At 40.3% G+C, this 27,535-nt stretch overlaps 2 protein-coding genes across 3 annotated transcripts; one reads left to right on the forward strand and one right to left on the reverse strand.

Annotated features, from left to right (window-relative positions):
• Positions 1-1,832: 1,832 nt before the first annotated feature.
• On the reverse strand, positions 1,833-19,084 carry usf2l (upstream transcription factor 2, c-fos interacting-like). 2 transcript variants are annotated; one of them, XM_073485141.1, is made up of 11 exons: positions 18,860-19,084; positions 18,317-18,357; positions 17,597-17,703; positions 16,292-16,411; positions 15,840-15,993; positions 11,959-12,046; positions 8,676-8,714; positions 5,532-5,590; positions 5,062-5,156; positions 4,842-4,970; positions 1,833-3,969 (listed from the first exon to the last, which is right to left on the reverse strand). In XM_073485141.1, exons 1-11 carry the CDS (start codon positions 18,892-18,894, stop codon positions 3,880-3,882), a joined length of 957 nt encoding a protein of 318 aa, XP_073341242.1. In that variant the 5' UTR covers positions 18,895-19,084; the 3' UTR covers positions 1,833-3,879. The 2 variants fall into 2 exon arrangements, with proteins under 2 accessions (XP_073341242.1, XP_073341243.1); XM_073485142.1 differs by lacking the exon at positions 8,676-8,714 and having other exon boundaries at positions 18,860-19,081.
• Positions 19,085-21,008: 1,924 nt separating this feature from the next.
• Positions 21,009-27,067, forward strand: etfb (electron transfer flavoprotein subunit beta). Its single transcript, XM_073485292.1, has 7 exons — positions 21,009-21,143; positions 23,142-23,300; positions 23,926-24,084; positions 24,203-24,265; positions 24,705-24,863; positions 25,121-25,336; positions 26,420-27,067. Exons 1-6 carry the CDS (start codon positions 21,090-21,092, stop codon positions 25,289-25,291), a joined length of 765 nt encoding a protein of 254 aa, XP_073341393.1. The 5' UTR covers positions 21,009-21,089; the 3' UTR covers positions 25,292-25,336; positions 26,420-27,067.
• Positions 27,068-27,535: the final 468 nt, after the last annotated feature.

Consider the following 27,535-nt stretch of genomic DNA (forward strand, 5'->3'; position numbering starts at 1 on the left):
TTAATCCACCATTGATCTCTCTCACCCAAGGTGCCCTCTGTGGTCCAGCCACTCACTGGTTTTAATTTTACTTCTGTGTTGATCAATCGATTGTTTGAACTTAAGGGTACGCAGGGGGCGCGTACTCTCTCCAAGGTTGCATAATCCTCCAAATGTGTTGTTTTAATAACAGAGGATGTTTAAAAATGCTACATCTGGGATTACATTAAAATACATAGTGAATAATGCTGATAGGCTGAGCATGTCCAGGAGCATTGGAGATCTGTAAGGCTCAGGACTCTTTATTTGTGGCAATTTTGAATTTATCATGTTGCTGTAAAGCCATCTATAGGTGTAAAAGGTCATCATTTTGTTCCTGCACCCTTCAGAGTAGAGTATTTGATCTAAATCTGAAGTATGGCAGCTAATCTCAAATAGGCCACACCGATAGAGAAGTCAGATTTTTCTGTTTGTAAGATTTTCTGACCTCATCTTAAAGGAAAACTTATTTTCTCAATCGTTTTTTTTGCCAAAGTTAGAACGCATGTGGTTAGGGATCCGAGATAATGTCGGCATGTTGACGCCATCCGTCTGTAGTTTTCTTATTTTACCTGGTGAATGTGTACATTTGGAAAAGCATTGTATGCCTGCATCTAGCAGGGGCTGTCACAAACAGAGTAGAAGTGGTGGAATGTAACTGTACTTATGTACAATTTTGAGATACTTGTACTTTAAATAAGTATTTCCGCTTTCTGCTACTTTAAGCTTCCTCTCCACTAAAATATTGTACTTTTTACTCCACCACATACATTTGATAACTTTAGTTCAGGCTATACCTTGCAGATTGTATGCTGAAGTATGACTTTTGGGTATTTATGCATCACTGAACAACAGGCATTAAAATATGTTAATTCCAATTCAGGAGAGACTTGATGTTCTCTGGCATTCGATGGAGAAACATATGTGCATATATTGTTATCTGCAATCAGCCAAAATGAGAAAATGTCAGCATATCAGATATATCTGCAAAAAAACCCGAACATCATGCATCCCCTGTGGTTGTTGTGGCAGATTTCTGTATTTGTATTTTCATCTGTGTTTTTACCCACCGGTTTGAACGGGCAGAACTTAATTAGAAGAAGGTGCTGAAACTTCAAATGCAAATTGAGTCACAGATATTCAAAGGGCTCTGCGTAACAACTTGTAGCCATTAACATTCATCACTTTTTTTTTTAATTGGCCATATGTGAGCATATTGTAACGTGTGATTGCAACAGGTTGTCTACAAGCCTGTGGACGGTTTGTTTCAGTTGTTTAATGCTGCTGGACTGTGGATTTCTTTTGAAGGACTCAAGTCGGATTTTCCACAACAGTCTAAAGGATGTGACTTTATGCACGTTCTCCGCTACGCCGACAGAGAGCAACACTAGCTAATGGTAATTTAGAAATGCAGTCTTCTAACATAAGCTAACGACCGGCTTCCAGCACAACACAGAAGTTCCACAGAAGGTCAGAGAATAGCCTTTGATTTGACACCGAGTATCAGGGGCTTCAATATCAAATAAATGAATTTGGTAAAGGCTGAATTAAACAGTGTTCAGACATTCACAATGGCGTGTTTAGGAGGAAATAGGTGATGAAAATGTTAAGATGATTTAACACACTACAATTCAGAAGCTGTGAGCCAAAACCTAATGTAAGGCCCACACAAATTTCACTCAAATACATGAAAACTCTATCAGCTTCTAACTGATAGACAAACACACGAGGGACTGCAAACCAACTTTACAGAAGTAATGAAGTATGGATTTTTGTACATGTCCACGCTCAGCAGAAGAACAAGTCCACGAAGATTATTAGCTAGTGAAAGTTTTATTTCCACCATTTTACTTAGAAAAGATGTCTTACAATCTAACCTGAGAACAGTGAGGCTGCTACAGAGAGAAAAGGAGTCCTTTTTTCTTTCTTTTGCCATTTCAAAAAAGAAACGTGGGAAGAAAAAAAAAAAGAATTAGCCACGAGTGACCTTTCATTTGCAAACATCCGTCTTCCAAAGCATTATTCATGTCTTCACATTCACATTTTCTGCTCTCCTCGCACCGAGGTGTAAAAAAAAAAAAAAAAAAGATTCTGCTGCAAAAACATCTATCATTCAACTTTGGCTAGGAGCCTCGTTTGATAGATCAGACACTTGCACTATCAGGTTTGAATCTAGCAGTAGTAGCAGAACAGCGCTTCCAAAGCACAAGCTGTTAACTTGCACAGTCTGAGATATTAAAATGTGATAGTCTGCCTGATTTTGCCAGGGGTCTGAGTGTTGGTTTTGCTTTGCTGGATCCTGAGCTGTTGACACAGGGAGAAGCAATCCTGCTCTAATAAGTGGCTCCGAAGCTTGATATCTCTCTTCACTCACATCGCCCGGAGGGGAACAAAAAAATACATCATGTATATTCATTCACAAAATCATCAACAATGTTAATATTGGCTTCTGCTGTTTGTACAACCAATTACAGTTTACTTATTGTTCGCCTGAGTGGGTGGAGAAATATGCAGGATAATTTCTAAGTTTCCCCACTTTCCAACTATTCCGTCTTTTCATGGAGAACAAGTCTTGCTCAACTAAGAAGTGCAACACAGGATTTCGGTGTTCTCCTTTTCCATAGTTAGCATAGTCTTTCAGTACCGCTCTCTCCGGGGTGCCTTCCTCCCTTGTGCGTTGAGCTCCATTTGAAGTGTTGCAATACCAAAATAGAGCAAACAGCTAGAAATGAAACATGTGGGGATTATTCTTACACAAAGTGAGTCACCGGGAAAATCACACATGAACAAGAGCTGGAAATAAAACACACAGTATCTATAGATAGTTTGGCAAAAGTTGGAATTTGCACCCCTCTCCTCTCTAGTCCGCAACCCAGCAGGTTTGTCAATAGTCTACATGTTCCACACATGTACATGTCATTCTGTGATTTCATTGCATTTGAACAGTTGTTTCTTTCCACATGATTCTGTTGACTTTTGAGTTATTTCTTTCTGGTTAAGCAAATGCCCAACAATTCAAGTATACCACTTCTTTTTTCAAATCAATCTCCAAGATTGCACACGTCATGACAAAATAGGGCCCGCAGAAAGTTAATGAGTTATTGATTGTTTACTCCCCGAGATAATCTGCTCTAACGTTCTGTAACATCTGTATTAAAACATGAGAAGTCATATTTATATAAATCAGCCCAGAAGCACAGGCCAGCACAGCTCCTTGTTTGTCTTTGGGTCTAGGTAAACTATGTGTGTCAAAATATTTCTGTCTGTAGAATCATAATGTTTTGCATACTTTGATGTTTTCTCACTTAAAATTCAGTCTGCTTCTCTGGGGTGCGTGAGCTTCAATGTAACTGGTCTCCATCCAGGCTTCTGTCAGCAAGCGGACTAATAAATTAAAGCAGCTAAAAACAACATATTAATACAGAACTCAAAACCACAAACAGAATAAAAGCATCGACTAAGTCAAAATGAATAATCTGGGAGGAAAATAAACTGACGGGGGACAAAATAAAATGACAAACATCATAGTCCATGAGTGAGGCTACATAAATACAAAACAAGGGAGGCGTTCAGAAGCGCTTCTCTTTCACAGCTAGTGCGAGAAAAGCACTCTGATGGTGGTGAGTGGCCATCTTTTCTCCGAGCACATTTCTGCTGAGTTGTTACGGGTGGTTATCTCAATAGGATTGGAACAGTCAAGTACAGCCACAATTGGCCGGTGAAGGGATCGCGCCCTGGGAACCCAGGAGAGGATACATTCACTAAAAAGAAAGTGATTCTTCACAAGTCCTTGTTGTTTTTCCACCCTATCGGTTGGATGTCTGGGTGGTGGTGCCCCTCCCTGTTCATTCTGTCTCTGCTTCACTGCGGTGGCGTCTCTCCAACCATCTCGATGCCGTGCTGCTGGAGTTGCGCTCGGAGCAAAGCATTCTCATTCTTCAGCTCTTCAATCTTAAGAACAAAGAATGGAAAGAAAAAATCTCATTATCAACATCTTCATCCCTGTGACAGCTTAATATAGCTTTGAGTTTACTGACCAAACTTTTTCGTTTGAAGACTGAGACTGCTGGCTGTGTGTAATGTACACACAGGGCCATTCAATCCCTGGGATTAAAGTAGTAGTATGTGCAGGCCTATTCAAAGACATCTCTGTCCACAACCGACTGGATTATCAAATCCTGAGGTATGTCATCTCTGCTACATTTCTCCTGGGTGACTCCCCAATTCCCTGACTCCCCACTGAGGGACTGAGGAAAGGATATTGAGCTTTGAGCATCAGAATAAGAATACATTGCTGAGTGCTTTGGAGGCCTGGGATTCAATGGGGAGATGTGGCAGCTTCAGGGCTGCAATACTTCACAATACTTTGGCTGCATTAGCATGCAGTTAGCTCTCACAACCCCTGTGTATAGTATTCCCACAGTCTCTCAAACAGTGATTTCAGGTAAAACCTCTCGTTCTATGAGTGCAAACTCTTTTATCCTCTTTGTCAGGCTGAGATGATCAGCTATACAGACTCTGGTCTCAGGGGTTTTGTTTTTGAGAAATGAAGATGCGTACGGGGCAAGGTGGATTTCATGCTTCTGAGACTTAAGTGAAAGGATGTTGCAATGCATTCCCAAAGCAAACTAATCTATTCAATGCAGCGGCAATCTTCATAGACACATATGCAGCCCACGATGGCCGCCTTATTATACATAACTTTATTTATCTGCTACACCCGGGCACCTCAGAGGAATGTTTTTGACATTACCATTCATAGACCTTCTCCGCCCATTATTGAAGCCCTGGAAACTTCACTTGAGGCCAACTGATATTCATACCTGCTGCCTGCACAGCTCATTGTCCACTTGTATCCTCTCCACTTCCTTCAGACTCTCCTGCAGCCGCTGGTTGCTTTGCCTCAGCTCTCGGATGTAGTCGCACGCTTTAGACAGGATGCCTCCTTTGCTCTGGAAGGACATGGAGTTGAATCGTGAACGTTTGAAACCGAAACTCCTGTAAAAAGTCAGCAGCAGTGCTGAGGCAAGTGAGACTGCTTACTGCTCCAGTCTTGGTGCTGTCCATACTGCAGTCTGGGATGATCTTGGAAAGTGTGACAATCCAGTTGTTGATCTTATCTCTCCGCCGCCTCTCAACTGATGGAATGTTTAAAAAGACAGATTAAAAAGATTATTTATATTATATATATATAAATACAAGCAGCAGTTTCTGATTTGTTTTTCTTTTCATAGAGTGAGAGATCAGAGGTAATTTCAGTTTAAAGAAAACAGATTTTTATTTCCTAGATCTCATCATTTCAGTGGTTTGCACTGCAGGTACCAACCACTGCCTGACTTTGACAGCTCAACAGCAACCTCTAATGGTCAGTCCGTAAACATCTATTCTTAATAGACTATTTTGACAGGGCTTGGTGATTTTCTTTCAACAAAAATGCTCCATTTAGGCACCACAGCGCATTGTGTTGCACTGTCTGCTCAAATCAAAAGCCACAATCATTGCTAATTACCCACCTTCATTATGTTGCGCTCTTCTTCTTTCATCTCTGGGTGTTCGCGGTCCGTCCATTTTCCTGCAGACGGAAAGAAAAAAACCCACTTTTCATACACTACAATATCGCCCATCTCTGACTACCCAACAATCAAGCACAAAACCAAACCAAGCCCCCCAAAAATTCACCTAATCCTGTGCCTATTAAAAACTATTCATCACTCTTATCATTAAATTCGAGTCTTTTGTAATCACAGACGTTGCCACTGCCGCTGTGCCATTTAAAAAAGGAGCCTCTGAAGTTGTGTAGAGCCTTTGGTAGAAATACTGAGAGATGCACGGCCATATGAGGCTGCATATGCAGTCCCTCAAGGGCCTGAAGCTGGGCCGCTTTGACTGGAATTCTGAGACCCGTCCAACCTTTGTATTCTTGTTGGCCATCCGCTTCCCAGGTGTGGCCTGAAGCGAGCTCTCTGCTTTATTATGCTGTAAAATTACAACACTGTAGAAAACCAGATGCTGTCTATTGGAGTCTGGGCGTACGCTAATGACACAACTGTGTCTTGTCTCTGTGTCTTCCCTGAGGTATTGTGTTAATTAAGTCCCTGAGACGTGACAGGGACACTTATCCAACCACCCACCACGACATGAACAGGCCAACAGTACGCTCACGTATTATATAGGTGGCCAACTGAATTTCAAACAAGTTATGTCCCACTAATGGAAAAGACACTAACACTTCACTCACCCCGTTTCAAATTAATCATAAACAACCAAAAGAACTAAAAAAAAACGGTGCATCTTTGCTAAAGAAAATCTTGTGAGAAGAGTTTTTACCATTTTTTATTGGGTGCATTTCTGGTTACAGCTTTGCATGAAGTTGATAACGTCCTGTAAGGTCACTCTTGTTTCTCGTCTGTCCCTCTACGACACATCTTTATTCTGCAGCAGTGAATTTGTGACCCATCAACACAACTCGACTGCTGATATCTCCGTTTGAGATAGTCAGCCAAACCAAACTGCAGTCTCTCTTGTATCTCAACGCATCTTAATGGGATTTCAGCTGTATAATGGATTCAGCCCAACAGTGCTCTTCGGCAGAGTGTAAAAAAAAAAAAATGTGGATGACTGTATGAATAACTAAATGTACAGGCCTACAGGAACGTCGTTTTTCTTCCTCTTTCACAACTTAGAGGTACACCTCATCTAAGTGCTCCCGAGAGTTATTGTTGCCGGAGAGATCCAGAACATTAGCAGTACACAACCCCACTGCTGAAGTGCTTTATTCATATCATCTGAGGCATGGATGTAGAGGAGGACTACGTTTGTACAAATCTAATATTGATTCTCGAAAGAGAAATGCAATTGTCACTCCTTCTTCCCTCCCCTATCATTAGGCTACAGTATTACACCAAGCCCGAGCCTGGACGAAAGCCAGGTTTCCATCCAGATTAATCGCAAATTTAAACGGAATTTCAATAAAATGCAAATAAATGCCCGTTTCATTTCACTACAGTTATGCGCTTATTTAGGAGTTGGTTCAGAAGAAGCAGGTGGTGCTAACTCAATTTGGAAAATCTTACAACATTGCAGAAGAAGGCGTAAGATAGCATAATTAAAATAGCGCCTGTCACACCTCAAACTGTGAAAAGCAATGTAGAAAACCATTATGGAAATATGACATTTCTGTTTGTTTCATGCTTTATTTAGTGCCCAACCGATATATCTATACTGGCCTATCACAGATATATCAGTATCGGCCTACTTAATGCCCGATATACGCACATATAAAAACATTCTTTTTGGAGATTAAAATGCAGAAAAAGATGCTCGTTATAATGAATAATCATCACATTTCGACTTAAGTTTACTGTTTCAATGCACAGTGTCATATAAGATGTTAAAATTTATTGTTAAACTGTAAAATATTCTGCTTTCATTACATACTGTATCTTTGTCACAACTGTTTGATAACCACAAAAAACGTGTGTATAGTGGCCGATATATCTATCTGAAATTTCACCTCCTTATATCGATAGCGGCCCCGAAAATAGTATCAGTCGGACTCTAGTATTCAAGTGCGGAAGGTTACATTAATCTGTGTCGAGCGATGAGGAAACTCTTTTAACCTGCCACTATTTTTCATCTCTTCAGATGGAGCGGAAAGAGCTTATCAGTCATGTGAAATAAATGTTTGATACGTCAGAACTTATTCAGAGAAGGTGCTTCCATCTTCTATAAAGCGCAATAACTTTCAGTCAAAAAAGGCACAAAAGAAATCAAGCGAGCAAGTTTTTTTAAAATGTAGCCATTTCCATTAACCACTTCTAATGCGATACTTCAAAATGCAAAAATACACTGATGGACACCCCGCTAATGAGTCAGTTAAGGGTACGTTGAGATACAAATGACTGCAGTTTGAGCTTGATATTCTCTCAGTGGCTGATACGGACAAAGATAAGACTTGGTGACCGTTAACTGCCTTTGTGCAAATACATTTTCGGTTAAGATACAGTGATAGTGACCACCCATTGCTCATTTGTCCCAATATTAATTCCAGTATATAAAAACGTTCCTGTTATCTCTCTAAGCTGCCCTGTCCAATAAATCTATTCACAAATAAAATTATGTGAAGAGGCATTTTTTCTTTTTTGAAAAATTTAAAATTTCCCTGCATAGGGATTCCCAAAGCCCCTGCCAAATATGTACACCTACACCTTCCACAGACCTAGAAAAAACAATGAATTAGTTTGAAAACTACCTTATTCGAAACTAGGCTAAACTAGAACAAAACTTAAAACAACAACAACGACAGATGACACATTGAAAACAATACTAAAATAAAAGTGTGGAGCAAGCCATTTGCTTCCAGATGGAGAACAATGACCTAATTTCCAAGTCCTAATGGAGAAATACATTTGCCACGAGCACGACTAACAACAATGGATCAGGGTCAGCACTGAAGAAACGCTACATCTGTGTCTCACACATCAAGAGCAGGGAAGAATCACCAGGGACTTCTGAGAGGGAAGGGGAGGAGAGGAAAGCTGAGGTTTGTGTGCTTCTTCTCTCTTCTTGTGAGCTCATTTGATTAGTTCATTTGCTGTAAAAACAAAACAAAAGGGGGAGGGGGGAGAGTGTGGGAGAAATGTGGAAACTGTCCTCACCAGTTTAAACCTTCATGCTGCAGCAGCTCGTTTTCATCTCTGCGAATGGCAGATAGGGTGTTGAAGTTTTCATTCATTTCACTCACATGCCAATGATAATGTCACTGTTAGTTAGCTGAAACTTAAATATAACTCTGAGGCTTGTGTCAAAAATCATACATTATTCATGGAAGGGGAAATAAATAGAAACACACAGATTGCAGATAGGCATCCAGAGAGATGAGAAAACAATTCACTTTCAAACACATGGAAATGCAGACGTACACCACAACAAAGCTTGTTCTTTACTCATGACTGGAAAGCAGCGTGTAGTAACGTTGTGAATATCAAGCTAGATGAGAAACGGCAGAGCTGCTGCCAAAATTAGGGCAGATGTAGAACTCCCCGTAATGCTGCCCACAACAAAGGAGCTTAAATCTTTAAGAAATCCAAAGTTCTTGAAAATCACAGACGCAGTCAACATCCTTGTTGTCGATCCAAACATTATATAAAGCCAAACTGACAGATGAAAGGAAGACAGTTAATACTAGTGTGGTGCTCGTTTCTGGTTTGTGTGTGTTTTAATAACCTTCATAACAAGAAAGAACACTGAGCTTATGTGCCACCTAAAACAAGCAGCGTTAGTAGTGTGTCCTGACAGTTTCACGTGTTTAAGGTTAAGTATAAGCCTGGTGCTAATTGGAGGAATGTTCAGTTAGGTCGGTGCTGACTCAATTTGACAAAGGGTCATGTGTTCAACAAGCAAACAGCTATGCTTTGACTTTTAACAAACAAGGAACAAACACAGTTACACGGTGTTTCCCACACATAGACTTTTTGAGGGCAGGTTGTTTCGTAAAAGCTTGTAAGTGGGCTTGGTTGTTGCGATGTCATTCGTAACTAGGGCTGCATGATATTGATAAAAAAATTATAAAAAATTACATTTTGATATTTTGGTTTTCTGCACTTTATATTGCAATATGAAAAATACAGAAATTTCCTCCAAATAACCCGAAGAGCTCTATTTGGAAAAACATAATTATTCTAGAATGACGGGTTGATTTTGTAGGGGAGTGCATTTTATCAAAAACAAACAAATAAGGCCATGCTTTGTTTGATAAATTGGTCAAGAAGCATCTAGGCTCACAACCATGCATCCAAGATCCATTAAATCAGACTAAATTATGCAATATTAGACGGACGTCTCTTTTAAATGAGAACCATGCGAGTTGTAGCACGACGTATTTGAGTCAATTTGCCTTAATTGACACTGCACATCCTGCGATGTGACTGTGGCACATGCGTACATTGCGATGTTAATGCTGAAACAATCTATTGTGCAGCCCTATTTGGTACCATGTCAGTTTCAATAGTTTTGATTGACTGTATCATTAACAACAGGCCTCATCCATATACGGACCATATGCAGTTGTGCAAGCCTGTGTGTGCACATTAAGATGGACAATTAAATCAACACTATTTACGAAAACTTTTGAAGTGAATCTGAAGCTGATTTCTCAAGGCTCTTTTTCCAGGTAACCTGTAACTGGTTACATGAGCTGATAGAAAACTGCATCTCTGAGCTCAAGTGTTTGGCACTCAAGTGAACCCTGAATCTGAGATAAAACTGGTTGGAATTAATTTTTTTGAACAACTATCCGTAGAGCCAGGCTGGTATCATGCAATTAAGATGACAACTCAGTTTGTCTTTGCTCAGGTGAGCCTGCTGATTATCTTAATAACAGCAATCACCAGCATGTGGCTAACAGTTGGAGAGAGTCTGAGATTAATCCCTTTTTGGTGCATGATTATAATGATGCATGTGGTGAATTTTAGAGATAAATAACATCAGAAGATTTTGGAGAAGGAGAAAGCAGGCCAGCTGAGATGGGCTGAAATACAGATCATCGCCATAAAATTGATTTAAAGCAAACTCAGCAGAGAGATTAGAAGACTCCCTGGGAAGACTCGCAGCATGCGGTGAAAGTTAAAAACAACAACAACCATATTGGCACTTTATGTTACATAAACTGAGCCTCATGGTAGATTAAATAGGCTTTGAAGTTGTTTTTATAGCCTTATCACCATATAACATCCAATTATTGATCAACCTGATTGATTGAAAAACTAGGTGGGCCATATAAACAGGTTATGCTGCTCTTTCTCTCTGCTTAACACCACATCCCTGCCCCATTTAACAGCAATCCGACTCCCTCCACTTTCGCAGCCTCCTCCAGCATTAGCATTTAGATTCAGGTGAACTCGGCATGCTTTGTTCACTCAATACGTGTAGATGTTCATTTAAATGTTGTGTATCTCAGTCGGGTTTGGGTGAAAAGCGGCAAAAGCAGTATGTGTCAAGCTCGTGTAGATTTGCTCTGGAGCGTCGCAGGAACAGATCCACACTGACAAACTCAAATGTGTGTTATTTAAATTGTTTAAAGCTAGGGGTGCACGATATAGATTCATTTTCTCAGAGAACTGATAATTTCATTTTATTTATTTGAAAATAAGTTTCCTAACCTGTAGTTTATGCACAGCTGAGAGTAAGAAAAGGCAAAGATGTAGTGAGCAGACATGGATGATTTAAAATTCCACAGCTCTAATAAGATTTATCGCGTTAAAAACTTTTTCCCTCCTCTCAGAAACCTGGCAGAACATATTTGGCAAATTGCAATCATGTCGCCTTCTCCTGAAGCTGTAAATAACATCTACACTGGCGCCGACATGTTTAGATCTCTCGTCTACACTGCATGGTTCTACCCAGGTGCAGCGTTTTGATAACATGAGTGCCACAACAGCGTGCTGTGCTTCTTCTTCGTGTTGATTGGCAGATCAGCAACTCTAAAAAAAGGTGCATGTTGTGTGTGTAGATGCTGCGCTTGTTGAGTCAATGAAAGGAATTTGGCTTTGTATTATTGGTTCTGTTTATCAGCTATACTGTCATCATAGCCAATTAACAGCTGATAATATTTATGTATTATCAGCCAAAGTATTTGTGAGTCCCCAGTAAAAGCCTTGGTGAAAATGCCCTGATTGAAATTAATGAAAATTAATTAATCGTTGTGAATGACTCTGAACACTCAACATTAAAAAGCCATCGGGGCCACTTTTGAAGTCGAGCCAAACTCCACCTTTGAACATCTAAAATCACCAGATATCCTTTCTGAAGTGGCATTTACATGGAGGATAACAAGAATGTTGAAAAAGAACTGACCAGCCTTGAGTTTGTTTTCAGAAAATTCTGTCTCATATCAATGCTGTGTCCTTTTCCCAAACAGCAGCTGATAGAGCTGATACTCACGCAGGGTAGGGCTGTGTGCGTGGGGCGATGGTTCGTGGCGTGCCAGTCTGAATGACATCAGGGGGGGTCATCATCACATAAAACTGACCTGTGGGGCGCACAACAGTCATCAGTTAGCAATGACGAAAAAGACTAAAGGGAAACATGAGCATGAAAGACTCTTGTTGCTCTAATGAAATATCTCACAACAAATAAGTGTGAGTGAGTGTATTCACTGTAAAAAAATAAATAAATAAGAAAACTCATCAAACCCCCAAATCCTCACAGGCACACACAAAACAATGTTTACACTGCAGGAAGCCCTCTCATGCACAATCAACGCAGGCAGAAAAACTGCCAAGCCTCCTTTTTCCAAGCTCCAGAGACATTCACAACAAAACATAAAATATAAAATGGAGAGAAAAATGCACACACTCCACTTTAAGGCAAACTGTGCCTTTCAGCACTGCTACAAGCCCTCATCTTGTTCCTGTGGGTCTCCAACAGTTTACTGCCATTTCCAATAAATCAGCCCAAAAATTAAAGGTCCCTTCACACAAAACCATCTCCAGTAACACCAGATAACAGAGCATGTAACTCCTCGACAGAGACATAACACACGAATGGAGTTTCACATCTAAACAGCCTATAGTTTATCCCTTTGCAGAAAAAAATAACAACAACTTGTGACGAGGGACTGCACAGCAGCCTGGTTTTACCACATTTTTGTGAAAAAGTGTCTTCTTGCAGCAAGAAACATTAAACTTTTGGATTCATATAGGGGCGGGCGATCTGGGCAAAAAAAACAATATTACAATCTATTTAATCACTATCACGATACATGAAATGTATTTGTTTTTCTCAGTTTTGAAATGCTCCGTAGACTAAAGCCAGACTTGAACTAGTCTGTCAATTTCTCTATTTGCACTATTAAAACACAATATGGCACAAATACATCAAAAAGTATGTTGTTACAAATTACAAATACTTGCTTTTCAAATAAATCAATATAAAGCCATTTGTAAGTTAACAAAACAAACAAACAAAAAACAAAAAGGTATTCTATACAAACTGATACTATTACATTTTAGCCATTTCGGACAGTTGTTGAATAGCGACAGACGGGAGCTCCGCAATTAAAATGAAGTCATTATTTTGTGTTGTTTCGTTTATCAATCCAGTAACTTGGTGTTCACTTTATCTGTTCTTTAAATTCCTCAATTCTGTGTCGAACAAAGATCAAGACAGTGATCAAAACAGTTTTGTAATGGAAAAACATCCAACATATTTCATATAACACTGATTACCAGACAACTGATTGTTAAGGCAGCCGACTATCAATTAAAGAAAATTTGACCTAGTTTGGCAACTGAAGTAACATAATATTAGATACCGCAATCTCTATGATTCAGTTGAAAAGGTGACACCTTCTAGATTTATTGGCATATGAAATCCAAGTTTAAATCTGTTTGAACTGAATTGCTCCTTCTGACAAAGAGGCTCTTTCTGGTGGAAAAATATTGCTGAAAACCAAAAACAATGATGCTCACACTAGAACAACACTTATATTTCACAGAAAGGTCAAGCACTTCCAAACCCTGGATCCATCCAGTCTTGTTGGATTGTGGTTCTTTGCCAGAGCCCCATGCTGTTATCCTCCACTATCCCTCACCTCATAGGAGATGACAGCTTGTAAAGCACTCTCCATCTACACCCTACAGTGCACTCCTCAGCCAGTATGTCATGCCTGCTTAAACTGCCCCAGGCTCACTGAGGATGAAGACAACAACCCACTTCCTCCCGAACGGCCCTGGCATCAGCTGCTAGCCACAGTAACGAAACCTCATGGTCCTCTTCTCCTTCGGTGGCATCAGCAGAAGGGCGGAAAAAAACAAAAAAAACAAGCCACAAAACACAGCTGTTTTTGTAGTTTTCTTCTGCTGCGTCTAGAGTGTAACATGCAAGTTATGAGGTGCGTCAATTGATGCTGCTCAATGGCCTTAAGGGCGTCTGACTTGTCTGGGTATTTGTCATGTGATACAAGTACAACACACAACACTCAGTGAGAGAGAGGGACACAGGCGGAGTGTGTGGATGTGCTGCATTAGCCTGACAAGTCTCAGTAATAGATTTGTGTCCTTACAGAGTCGTTAAGGACATGTGTGAGCTCTGAGTTTCTGAGTACTGAATACTCACTGAGTACTCAGTACTGAGTTCCCTCCCCAGACTGCTTAACAACCATTCACACCTGGGCTCGCCTAGCCCTAGAAACCCACACGAAGGCCGGTGGCGTCCAGTTGCCTACGATAGAGCACTTAGAACTGAACTGTGATGTTCATCTGTTAAAGATGTTCTGGATTTATGGGCCAGGTTCATCATGCTAAAACTTAGAAACACGAGCTTTACAACAGGTAGATGGTATATTACTAGGAAAATGCTTAAGTGCTGTGTGCAGGTACTTAGATGAAATTTGTGTAGCGTCACTGTCACAAACATGTGACAAACAACGTTAATCAGCTATTATAAGCTACATTTGTTTGTGAACAGCTCTGCTTTACCCTGTGCATGCCTCATTCAGAGCTGCAATGAGTCCAATATTCTGTCAATCGACTCATTGTATACTTGCAACTATTTTGTGAAACAAAACGTTTTCGGTTTCTTGAATGAGAGGATTCATATAGTATATGACAGTAAATTGAATATCTTTAGCTTCTGGATAGTTGGTCGGACAAAACAAGCAAATAAAAATAAATATTGCAATGGATCTGACAACTTGTGAATGGCAAAATTTTCCAGTTTTAAAATGTTATAAACTAAAGAAATAATTAGGAACATAATCAGCAGATTAATCGCTAATGAAAATAACCGTTAGTTGCAGTGATTTATGGCCATAAGCATTTCCCTCAGTTTTAAAAAGGAAAATCTAAAATGTAACATCAGATCAGACTGGGTGAGAAGTGGGTCTTAAGATGCAGGTACAGATCTCGGTTAGCTCTCATTTTCATGCCTGTGCAGAGCTCTCGTCTGGGCCAACAGTGCGGCAGAAAGCACAGACACCAGCAGAAACACTGGGTGATGAATTACAAGTTCCTCCAGTAACCACTTGTCCACACTCTACACTCTCCCTCTAAAACCATCAGAGGACACCGATGATCCACTCCTCAAACTGCCAATCGAGCAGATGCTGGCTGTGTGTAACAGAGCCAGAGGGCTACATTCTGCTCTCCAGATCAACCCAGCATCAACCACCCTCACTGACAGGCACACAGAGCCCACCAGCCTCCTCTGGATCACCACCGTTTAACCACAAGGACAGTTAGTACAGCCAGACGAGGACATATGACAGTAAAGAGGAAGAGAAGCACAGTGGGTGGACATGTGACATGAAGCAAACAGTAAATATGATCAGCATGACTAATTTCATTTTGGCCTTAGATAATATTTTACTTGTCTGTTAGAGGAAGCATATTTCATCCATGGCAAACATGTTTTTGACGTATTAATGAGATCTTATCTTATATTGAACAAAAAGTGTTGCTTGATTTGTATGATAGAAAATGTTTCATTATTCAAAAGTGAGCAAAACCTTAGTCTACAAAAAAGCTGAGGAGCTGTCCACCTGTATCACAAACCGTATTTCAATCACAGTACCAGGCAAAAAGGGCAGCATAATTTAATTAAATAATTTACCATCTGCAGTACTTCTATGGTCTTACTTTCTTTCACATCAGCCAAAACTGCAGGATCATGGTTCATTTATAACTACTGAGAAAAGAGCTGTTTTTCTCTCATTATGCTACTCCTTAAGTATCCTCGTTGTTTGTCGCTCAAAATAATGGCTAAATTAGCCCCGCAGCACTGTATTAAGTTTCAACCCAAATTAAGCGTGAGAGCTGACTCACCCCCTGCCTGTGTGAGTGTGGGATCTGTGGCGGCCTGCACAGACACAGTCCCGTCGCTCACCGCAGTTGCGGGGAAGTAAGCGAAGCGCGTCTCGCCTCCCACTGCCTCTCCTGCTGGGCTTCCTCCATTACTGAAAGGGTTTTGGATCACAGCCTGTGATGGATAAGAGGGACAGAGGAGAGGTTGAACAAGTAGCAACGGAGCAGTCACAGTAGGTGAACGTACACCTCAGTCTCTGTCAGACTCGATACTGGTGTCCCCTCTAGACCCCCAAGTGAGACCCAGTGCTGTTTGACAGCTGGGATAAAGGGAAGTAAAAGAAGTAGCAGCGATCTTGTTAGCAAAGATAACAGAAAGGTCAGTCAAGCCATCACTATACTGCAAATAAATACATTTGGTCTTGTTTTCTTGGATTCGCAATGATTCATAAAAAAGAGGGAGAGTTCTGTACCTGAGCCACGGCCTGAGGAGCCCCAGTGAAGGCGGCTGTGGAGACGACACTCACTGCTCCTCCCCCGTCATCTCTTCCATCAAGGTGCTGGTCAGTCACCTGAACAACACGATACGTCACCTGTGAGGTGGAGATACGAACACAAGGAAAAGTGAATGAAACACAGGAAAAGTGAATGAAACACCGAGCTTTTATGTAATTTACTATAATCCCTGTGACAAGCAAACCGTGCCCAGATCAAAACCTTACCCGACTTGTCGATTTGTTTATCATATCTGTTGCTTCAGTTCAGCCGAGCCCTGTATCTCACACTATAGTCCTAATCGCAGCGAGCGCGTTGATCTCAATTCAGGCACATTCTGAAGCACAAGCATATTGTGTGGGATGTAATATGCTTATGCTTCAGAATGTGCTTGATTCAATTTGAAAACAAGTCAAGAAAATGAGCTTGTTTATTCCAAGAATCAGTATTTGTATTCCTCCATCATGTGACTCTCCTCCTGACTGACATGTGACAGCAGCCCCATGCCAATCCCAGACCAGACTGGAATCACATGATCGCTCACACACTAGTCCTGTTTGCGCCTAATGAGCCACATGGATCACTGCCTTAACCCCCTCCAGTTTAAATCATCCAAATAAGGATAAACCAACTTGACTGTCCTTCTCCTTTTTTAAAATGTATCTGCATCACTGTCCCAGTGTCCATCGCTGACCACCGCAGGTGTGAATACCACATTAGTAGATGGGAAGAACACACCATTGTCACCGGTCAATCATGGGACTAGAAAAATAAAACCACACAAGCATAACTTAAGGCAATTCAGAGCCTGCTATCCTCCTGACTTGTCTTTGTAAAAGGGCAGAGAGCCAAAGCATCCAGAAAAATCACATGATAACATGAAAAGAAAACGCAGCCTTACCTTACAGTGAGGTGGCCGCAGTATGAAAAAGCCCAAATCACAAAGAGTACTCTGTGTGGCGTGAAATGTTGTTTACTGGCAATCATTATCTCCCACTGTCACGATGCTCCCAGCATGCAACCAAACCCTTTCAGCCACATTTATCAATACGTAATTTAAAGCTCTGTCGGCTGCTAATTACGTCTTTGCGCAAACACCCCTTGGACATTTGTTCAACCTGACATCTAAAGTAATTCTCGGCTGTTCTGCTTTCTCTTGTGAGTGCTGAACAGACATGCCATTAAGGGCACTTAGTGTCTGTCTGAAAAAGACAGTAAAAAGAAAGAAAAAAAAAAACAACAATCATAAGTAGCGTACAATTCCAGTGCCATTAGTGACTTACCTGACCGCCTTCAGTGCGGAACTGGTACTGTATGTTATGGTCACCAAACGCTGCAGCCTGCTGAACACTGGCTATTGTAACAGCTGTCTGCTCTTCTCCTGTTCCGTCTCGGGGGGAAAAGAGGACACAAAAGCCAGTTGTGAGAATGGGGGGAAAAATAATAATAAAGACAGATATCAAGCCCTGGGTTCAGCTGAAGAGCTTGTTGTTACACATCTTACTTATGAGATAAAGCAATTTGTGTTTAGTTAAAGGTGCAGTATGAAGTTTTGTGGAAGACATTTTAACAAGAAGAGAAAGATCTTTATTGACTGATTTTTTTATTATGTCAAAACAAACTAAATAAAACAAACAACGCTCTTTGTTTTGAATAATCTGAATAAACAAACTGACCTTAAAAGGACAACACAATTTCATACCGTTTTACTTTGTTTATATGTGGCGGACCCTGCCACCTTTCTAGCTACAAACAGTGTTCTGGGTACCTTATTTTCCTCTGAGAACAGCTTGTATATTCAGTTATGGAAAAAATAAATATTTTTGAGTTTGTATTTGTACCTCATTAACATTGTGCATATTAACCAATTATTGTGAGTTTAAAATTAATCTTCGAGGCTACACAGCCCCTTTAAAACCAATCACACTGTGCGTATTTTATAATACAAAATACACATATCAATGTTGTACAGGTCAGCGACAGCTTGCTGAATAAATCCTTACCTTCAGATGTCTGGACAACCTCTTCTTCTTGCTTTTCGTGGCTGCAAATCAGACAGCATAAATTAAAAACATACGCCACAAGCTAACATGTTAAAAAATAAATCCAATTTGTGACCCTAAACTTTCTCGTAACTGATGGCAAACTTGTGCAAGAAGCCAGTCAAGCAACAAAACAATGGGAATGTAAAAAAAGAAAAACACAACATCGCTACTATCCTCAGATCACCTACTGCAGATGACAGCTCGATTGTTTGTGTTTTAAAAGCTAGCTTAAGCTACCTTTAGCTGTTGTGCTGTCATTAGCTGATTATAATCATGTTTATCGCGAATGGAAATCAGTCTTCTCGGTTACAACTATCCAGTTCACAAGTCCCTCCACTTCACTTGCTAACTTATCCGCAGTCTTAACACTGAATTCGTTTTAACAACCGGTTTTTTTTTCTTTAAGGTCAGGCCTCGGTTGTCGTCGTAAACTAGCTATCCGAAATAGCATGTTGTTGCTAGCGAGTGTCAGTTAGCCATTTTGGCCGACTCTCAAGTTACCTTGCGTTGTCCAGACTCTGTTCAAGCATATCCATCAGTGTTTCAATAAAAAAAAGTGATATTCGGTGTCGCAGACGGAGATGGAAGTGGTGATCACGGGAACAAACACTCGGGTCATGTGAGAGAGACAGCCCAGGACACGTGAGGTGCGGCTCGGTGTCGGAGTTAAAATGGAGGCCGCTGTGAAACTGCCGCCGGGTGATCCGAGGTGACTCCGCTCCGCCAGCCGCGCCGCTGAGGGATTTGCTGCACACACACACACACACACGGGGGGAGACCACGACTTCAGTGACCGCGACACCGTGAAACATTACCGGCTGAATTCACATCTGCCATGATGGTCATCTGAGGAGAAAGTGTGAAGGAGCAAACACTCTCACAATAAGTTCAAATTAAAGGCAGAAACAGTGATAATTTGTTGGTGTCCTGGGGCTGGCATGAATGATGCACAAGTAAATTTAAGAGGGGTGAAAGGTGGCTTCACGGTCTGGCTCAGAATTGGGAAAAAAAAAGAAAAGAAATATGAGCATAGCATATTAGCTATAACCAAAATAACCATGCAAGATGCAGAAGTTCATTTCGATGCTAAGGTCTGTCTTGTAGTTGTTTTACTTCTCGTTTCCTTTATTGTTCAACAGTGTTTCTCCACTATTTTGTAATGTTACTTTTGAAAAGTTTATTAGTTATCAGATTTGACTTTATCCAGAAAAAGGCACATCTCCCAGCAACACACAAAGGGGCACTGTGTAGTTCATGATATTAATGAAGTAACAACACAAACTCAGACATATTTATTTTTTCCATGACTGAATAAACACGCTGTTCACAGAGGAAAATAAGGTCCCCAGAACACCGTTTGAAGCTAGAAAGGTGGCAGGGTCCGCCACATATAAACAAAGTAAAACAGTATTTAACTGTGTTGTCCTTTAAGGTCAGTTTGTTTATTAAGTCATGAAAACAAAGAGAGTTTGTTCATTTAGTTTGTTTAGGCATAAAAAATTATCAAATGTCAATGAAGATCTTTCTCTTCTGATTAAAATGTCTTCCCTCAAACCTTCAAATGCTAACGTGTATGTGGCCTAAAGAGTTCAAGACTTATTGCAGGACTCTTTAGAGACTGGATACATTTTAGCTGAATGTACCAAGTAAGTTTTGGTACTAATTTACTAGCTAAAGGCCACTATTTTTTATTATTATTTCATTATTGTTGTTTTATTACAGCAAGTCATTTCAGATTAATGTTCCTCTCCTTCCCTAATTTGAAATTAGATTATGGTAACTGGAAGAAAACTGTGTGGGCTTGTCTTGCAATACAAAATGGCATAGGCCACTGGTCCAGCGTGACAATATTAGGTTTATGTGGCCACATAGGTGAAAAAGGGCAACTTGCAGATGATCCCATACATATCCAACTATTTCTCTCTTTCCCTCTCTGGTTCAAAATCAAAATACAAAAACAATTTACCTACAAACAAGAAAAGGAAAAACAATTAAGTAATCAGGCACAATGTATAAGCAAATGATGTGGAGAGAAAAAGAAATAAATGCGTTTTAACATACAATAAACATTAAAACAGAAGATATTATGATTGATCCATATGCAGCTTCAACTCTTCATCAATACATGTTCCCTGTCTTTGTAGGATTAGCCACATATGACTAAGAATTAAATCGTAAAGTCATAAACTGCGATCATATGTTTTCAAATCATGCTTTGACAGATGTCATTTGAGGCTCAAATGACAATCGACCCTCATTACATCATCCTGTGTGCCGTGAACTTTACCCTACAGAAAGCGGAACGTTTCTTCGCCGGCCTTTGTTTACGACTCAGATATGAGGAGCACCACATTATTCCAGGTGATTTGTTGCTATTCCCTCAGTTTGTGCAATTTAAATCCGACAATCGACTGTGTGCGCTCATACAGAGTTAAGACGCCTTGTAAGAAATCCTAAATAAGTTTTATTTTTGTCATTTACTCGCTGAACCCACGTCGCCGACTACATTCCGCTGAATCTAACAACGGCTTCAAGCGCGTCTCAGCCAATCACTGTAGAGAGCGTTCCCCGATATCAGCTTCTCATTGGCTGGAACGGTAGGCGGTCCCCTGAGCTCCCTCCCCTGGAATCACCCTAAAATAAGTCCGACCTCTCCTCCTTGGGTGAAGGTTCATTGCGGTGACTCTTGAGTTAGCTGTCTACTACTGTGTAGTTAAACGTTTCAGCTACAATGTCTGGCCGTGTTCTCGTCGGAGTTAAGCGTGTCATTGACTACGCAGTGAAGGTAATGTCCTTCTAATGTTTCAATGGGTTTATTAACGTTTTTAAATGTTTTTTTTCCTGTCCTCCCTCACTTGACTTTCTGGGTCCTGCTAGCTAGCGTTAGCCTGCTGTTGACGCCAGCTGGCTGTGGCACAGGAGCGAATGAACAGCTACAAACTGTTCATATATTTTACAGATCTGTCAGCTAAACCTATATGGTCACTTTACACTATGCTTGATGAATATATATTTATACTATGGTTAGCAACGCCTCAATTCTGATATGTGCAAAGTTACCTGAAGTGCTCTCTGGCTGATGTTTTCAAGTTGTGTAACCTCATTTCTGGCATGTCCTTGTTGCTATCAAAGAGGCTTTTCCCCATTTTAAATGTGTCTGTCAGACAATGGTGTACGGTGCAGTTACGCAATTATTACCTCTGTCTTTATGCCGTCTCATAGAGGTGAAGCACAACACAATAATCAGCTGTTTCATGTAACAGCAAGAACACTCCTGCTTCAGCTGCCTCCAGCAGGATCCATAGTTTCAGTGCTCACTACTGACTTATCTCTGCTGCAAACATTAGCAGAGATATGACCAAACTGTGTTAGGAAAAGTTGCTTTTATGTGGTTTTGAAATTACACATTTTGCATTTTTATGTCAAATTCAGCCTTCTGTCTCTGTTTGGCTATTTATTGGGATTTTGATTGATATTCTCAGTGTTGTGTTTTACATACTGATCACACTCAATGCAAGAATACATATTTTAAATTAGGTGTTCTGCATATATAACGTTGTATGATACAGGTACACTATATCCTCTGTAAATATACTGTTGTGTTCTTCGGTCTGCAGCAGTATTGAGTGGTTTTTCACTAGGTTCCTTAGTAGGGGTAGACCAATTGTCGGCCCTGGCTGAATATCAGGCCGATATTCAGAGTTTTCTAATCAGTGGTATCAGTGATTTTTCTGTCAGATTGCTGATAAAATAAACTAATTTAAAAATAGGCTACTTTGACTCTGATGCAACATCCTCTTACACAATGTCCCACATACAACAAATTCTGATTGGTAACACGTCACAATTAATAGCCTATAAACACTGAATAATCTGAATGTGCAAAGTAACTAGTAAGTAAAATCATCAAGTAGCAGAAAATGGGCACATTGGAATTAAAGTACCTCACAATTGTACTTAAGAACAGTACTTTAGTAAATTGTACTTTTCAGTCTCCTTGATTTCCAATAATTGATATCGGTATCGGCCCTGAACAAGCTGCATCAGTCGACCCCTATTCCTTAGTTCAGTTTCAAGGTTATCTCAAAGCTATATCATACAATCCCAATAAACAGACCGTTTTCAACTGTGTGACAACAGTTAGGGGAAACCTTTTTTCTGTGTCAACTCAACAGTTCCCATGTGCTTAAAGATGATTTTTACAGTTTAGTGTGGATGATGTTGACTGGCCTGGCACAGAGCTCTGACCATAACCACATCAAATGCCTTTCTATGAATATAAATCTGAGCTGTAAACCGGGCCTTATCTGCAACACCAGAGCCAGTGCCAGACCTCAGTGTTGCTCTTGTGACTCTTGTGAATGGGTTAAATCCCTCCAGCCATGTTCCAAAATCGAGTCGATCTTGAATAGTCGATGACCGTGGTATTTGGAATTAAATATCCACACACTCTGTCTAGGGGTCTGGATACTTCTGATCATGTAGTGTATCAGTGCTCCTTTAACACCAGACCTTGTTTCCACCCTTAGGGTAAGTTCCTCTCTATCATTTTCACTAGTTAACATGGCAGAGCAATAAAAGAGAAGATGCAAATCATCCAAAAGTGAAGTCATATTTGCCAGCAACAGGGTTTGTGTTTAAACATGCATCACTAACTTTTTCACCTTTAGACACTTGGCTGGCAGACTTCCTGACAGTTTGCCCTTGAATCCAGGCTATCTGGATTGACTGTCACCTGGCACCCCTGTAATGACTCTGTCCTGCGGTCTTCTTTCTTTCTCAGATTCGTGTGAAGCCAGACAACAGCAGCGTGGTGACGGATGGCGTCAAGCACTCAATGAACCCCTTCTGTGAGATCGCTGTGGAGGAGGCGGTCAAGCTGAAGGAGAAGAAGCTTATTAAGGAGGTGGTGGCTGTCAGCTGCGGGCCACAGCAAGCACAGGTGGGTGGGATTGGGCCAGACTTCCCACCCCTGTCTTATTAAGCAATGTCCTAGAGAAAGACAATGTGGTGTAGCAGGTGGTCCACATTTAGTGGGGTTCAATATAATCAATCTTTTAGCATTTTTTTCTATCTCTTGTTATGTTCTAGGGAAATCCTGCTGTTATTTAAATGTTGATATAAAGTCACATTTACTGACTAAAAAATGAATCATATAAAAACAACTGAAGAGTAATAATTACCTGTGTTGCATATGTCATTATACAAATAATTTAATGATAATAACTGTCAATCCTCGCCTACACTTACTTATATTACATTTCAGATAAATCATAGGAATCCCATGCATGTAAACTGAGACTAGTTACAACAACTAGTAACGTATAACCAGGATTTCAGGTCAGAATTTTAAATCTTCCATACTGTGATAATCAGAGGTGAGCCAACATGAGAAGGAAGTATGACACACTGACGTATTAATAGAGTAGTTATTGTAACATTTATTGGAACCGAGACAAATGTTTGAATCCTTTTTGACTTGTAGCACATTTTAATTGAGGAGCAGCGCCACCCAATATCTCTACTTCCTCCCAGTTTTTTTTGACCCGTGTTTCTCCCTTACTTAGGAGACCATCCGTACTGCCCTTGCCATGGGAGCAGACCGTGGCATTCATGTGGAAGTGACGGGGAAAGACTATGAAACCCTGGGACCCCTGCAGGTCTCCAAGATCATGGCTGCTTTGGCCAAGAAGGAGGAGGCTCAACTCGTCATCCTTGGCAAACAGGTAAAAAAAAATTAATTAATTAATTAATTTAACTCTCTAGCTTTAAGCTAAAATCAGATCAAACTTCCTGCTCTCATGTGATGTTATCTTCATTGAATGACTTGTGTTGCTTTCACAGGCCATCGATGATGACTGCAATCAGACAGGCCAGATGACAGCAGCCTTACTGGACTGGCCTCAGGTAAGTTCTAACTTTAATGCAGTTTTTCTGAACAAGGCCAAGCTAACATTGCTAAAATGTTCTGACTCCTTAGTGATCACTGTCACAAGTAGATTACTACAGTTTCTACTTTTTCTATTTGTTTTTCCAAGATTCAAATGTGTGACACAGCAGTGCTGGAATCAGGCTATCCCCCTGTCCTGACCGCCTTATCAAAGTTAGCAGAGACTAGTTTCAGTCAGTATTAGCTACAGTGATCCTGCGCAGATCAGCAACAGCAGGTCAAAGGCTGCTTGGACAGTTGAGGTGAAGTTCCAAAGGCTGGCCAGTAGATGGAGCACTTTAATATGTTATCCCACAGTGTACAGGTTGAGTAGGGTTAGAAATGGTCATGTTGGAAGATGTTTTCCTGTTTTCCAGATGGACTGTTATGACATTTAATTGTATCTTTATATTGCAGGGTACTTTTGCATCAGAGGTGTCATTGGAAGGAGACAAGGTTAAAGTGGTGAGGGAGATCGATGGTGGGCTGGAAACTATTAAGATCAACACACCTGCAGTGGTTACCGCAGACCTTCGACTCAACACCCCCCGATATGCCACCCTGCCTAATATCATGGTAGGTAGCAGGGAAGAAGGCATGAAATGGTCTTGTTTTAAGGAATGGATTTAAATTTGTAGTCGGAAAATGAGACTGCAAAAAAGTCATAGAGCCCAGATAAGTTAACACAGTATATACAAACTTTTGACTTTATACAGCATTCAGTTTTCATAATTGTTAGCTTGACAAGTACTGATTTAAAACAAACAGTTCTCAGACTGTTAATGATACTAAAAAGTAGTACAAAATATGTCGTTTTGTTTTCCTTCTTTTAGAAAGCCAAGAAGAAGAAGATCGCTAACGTGAAGCCTGCAGACTTAGGGGTGGACCTCACATCACGGTTGGAGGTACTGAGAGTGGATGAGCCCCCACAGAGACAGGCTGGGGTGAAGGTGGAGACGGTGGACGACCTGGTGGGCAAACTGAAGGAGACGGGGACAGTGTAGAGGCTTGAGGAGCGAAAGGAGGGAAGCGCAGAACTTAGCAGAAGGGTGAGTATCACTGACCGACACTAGATACACCTTTACATCTCCCTGAGATTCGGTACCAAACAATTTGTCATGATTTATGTCAGCTAGGGCTACAGCTAATGTATATTTTAATGAACAATTAATCTGTAATCGATTAATCAATTAATAGTTCAGGTGAGAGATTTCAGAAATAAGTTCTTAGAGGTCACAGTGTCCTTAAATGTCTTGTTTTGTCCAACCAACAGTCCAAAACAGTTATTCAATTTACAGAAAAATGATAAAAGCAGTAAGTCCTCACACCAGAGAAGCTGGAACCGGAGACTGTTTGTTGTTTTTGCTTTGAAAATGACTCGTTTGGTGGATCGATTATCTAAATAGTTTTTGGGGGTAATTTTATGCCTTTGTTAGTTAGTGCCAGTAGAGGCACTTACGATTGATCACTTGATCTTTTCGTTTATAAAATGTCCAAAAAAAAGTGAAAAATGCTCATCACAATTTCCCTGAGACTTCCTCAAATTGCTTCTTTTGTCCAACTCACAGTCCAAAATCCAAAGAATCTTTATTTACTATCATAGATGACAAAGAAAAGCAGCAAATCCTTAAATCTAAAAGGCTGGAACCAGCAAATATTTGACATTTTGGCTTGAAAAGTGACTGAAACGATGAATTAATTATCCAGATAGTTAGCAACTAATTTTCTTATTGTTATCGATGCAGCTCAAACAAATTCCATTACTTGAAAATGTTTGATCTTTTAAACTAAGTCTTCATAATTTTTATGACAGTGAATCATTCCTGAAAAATTTGTAGGAAATACTTAAAAAAATTCACTATTCTCTATAAACCTATATCTGCCTCTTAATTAATATGACTTGATAAGTTTCAGGCTCTTGTATGTATGCAATAAATTTACGTCTTGTGATAAATGATAGAATTGTTTGCTTTGAATATCAATGTTACGTCCTTTATATTGTAGAAATACTAATTAATTGCTTTGCCGAGGAGTATTATGTGTCTTGTGGTGAGGGAAGCAAAACTAATTAAAGATTTTAATTGCGACTCTTGTCTTGAATTGCATATCTTTGTTCTCTTCTCTCCTTGCAGGACTACTGAATAACTCGACTGTATTACCTGAGCACACCCGGAGGACGAGCTTACGTATCGGTCTAATCCCTCTGTTTGAGACTGTGACTCCTGAGGATATGCAGGGAGGTACTGACAGGAGAGGAGGAGTACTGAGAAACACCGTCCTGCAGCAGACCCAGACAACCCCAAAAAGGATCATCTCGTCTTTTATGTGCATTTTAACTTACACCACTGGATCATCTGCATCACAGGCTACTAATGGAACTGTAGACAAGCAGTCTTTATGCAACAATTCAAACCAAGAATCGTCCTGTCTTTTGTAAGACACTGTACTATACAGTTTACCAACAGCAGCTTGGCTCAGCTCTTTAATCTTGTATATCTGTGGTCGCACGTGTCAAGAGGTGCAGTTTTTGTAAATGATATATGTAAATATGGACCCAGACATGTTCAGATGATTATAAACTTCAGGATTAGTGTCAAGTCTACAGGTAATTTGTATAGTTCGTGTAAGTGTAACTGGGTTTCAGGGATGGTGTCTCTCAGTATGAGTGAGGGGAGATGATCAAAAATCTGAATTTTACCGTAAGCGCCTCAATTCTCTGTTGATTGTACAGAACATTACCATGACAATAAAGCATACAGTCTTTTTCATATCTAAACACACCTGTGACTGTTCTTTTGGCATTTCTTTTGATTTAACCTTACAATAAACATTTCCCTCAGGTAATGTAGTCTGCCAGTAACAATACATTACAGCACACATTTAAAATCCCCTAGATAAATGCAGCTATTCCTGTAACTGTGAGAACTATGATGATTGGAACATGGCAGGAGGTTTAAGGACCAAAACATGGTGTTATTTAGAGCTATTACTAGATTACTAGTCACTACTAGAACTATTTTGATAATCGATTAATCATTTTGAGTAATTATTTCAGGAAACAAAGTCAAAATTCTCTGATTCCAGCTTCTTAAATGGGAATATTTTCTGTTTCTTTACTCCTCTATGACTTTAGACTAAATGTCTTTGGGTCCTGAATGAAACAAGACATTTGAGGACGTCATCTTGGGCTTTGGGAAACACTTTTCTTCACCATTTTGTGATATTTCTTTCACCAAACAAGTAATTGA

This window comes from Pagrus major, chromosome 17 (genome assembly GCF_040436345.1).
Source record: "Pagrus major chromosome 17, Pma_NU_1.0".
NCBI classification, from domain to species: domain Eukaryota; kingdom Metazoa; phylum Chordata; class Actinopteri; order Spariformes; family Sparidae; genus Pagrus; species Pagrus major.

What these genes read in the sequence shown, in the direction of transcription:
- usf2l (XM_073485141.1), bottom strand. Translation starts at nt 18,894, where the DNA reads ATGGATATGCTTGAACAGAGTCTGGACAACGCAAG. An exon ending in CAGCATGAAGGTTTAAACTG is followed by an intron (nt 5,591 to 8,675) that starts GTGAGGACAGTT and finishes TTCCGTCTGCAG; the next exon opens with GAAAATGGACGGACCGCGAA. An exon ending in AAGAGCGCAACATAATGAAG is followed by an intron (nt 5,157 to 5,531) that starts GTGGGTAATTAG and finishes ACATTCCATCAG; the next exon opens with TTGAGAGGCGGCGGAGAGAT.
- etfb (XM_073485292.1), top strand. Translation starts at nt 21,090, where the DNA reads ATGTCTGGCCGTGTTCTCGTCGGAGTTAAGCGTGTCATTGACTACGCA. An exon ending in TCATTGACTACGCAGTGAAG is followed by an intron (nt 21,144 to 23,141) that starts GTAATGTCCTTC and finishes TTTCTTTCTCAG; the next exon opens with ATTCGTGTGAAGCCAGACAA. An exon ending in CCTTACTGGACTGGCCTCAG is followed by an intron (nt 24,266 to 24,704) that starts GTAAGTTCTAAC and finishes TTTATATTGCAG; the next exon opens with GGTACTTTTGCATCAGAGGT.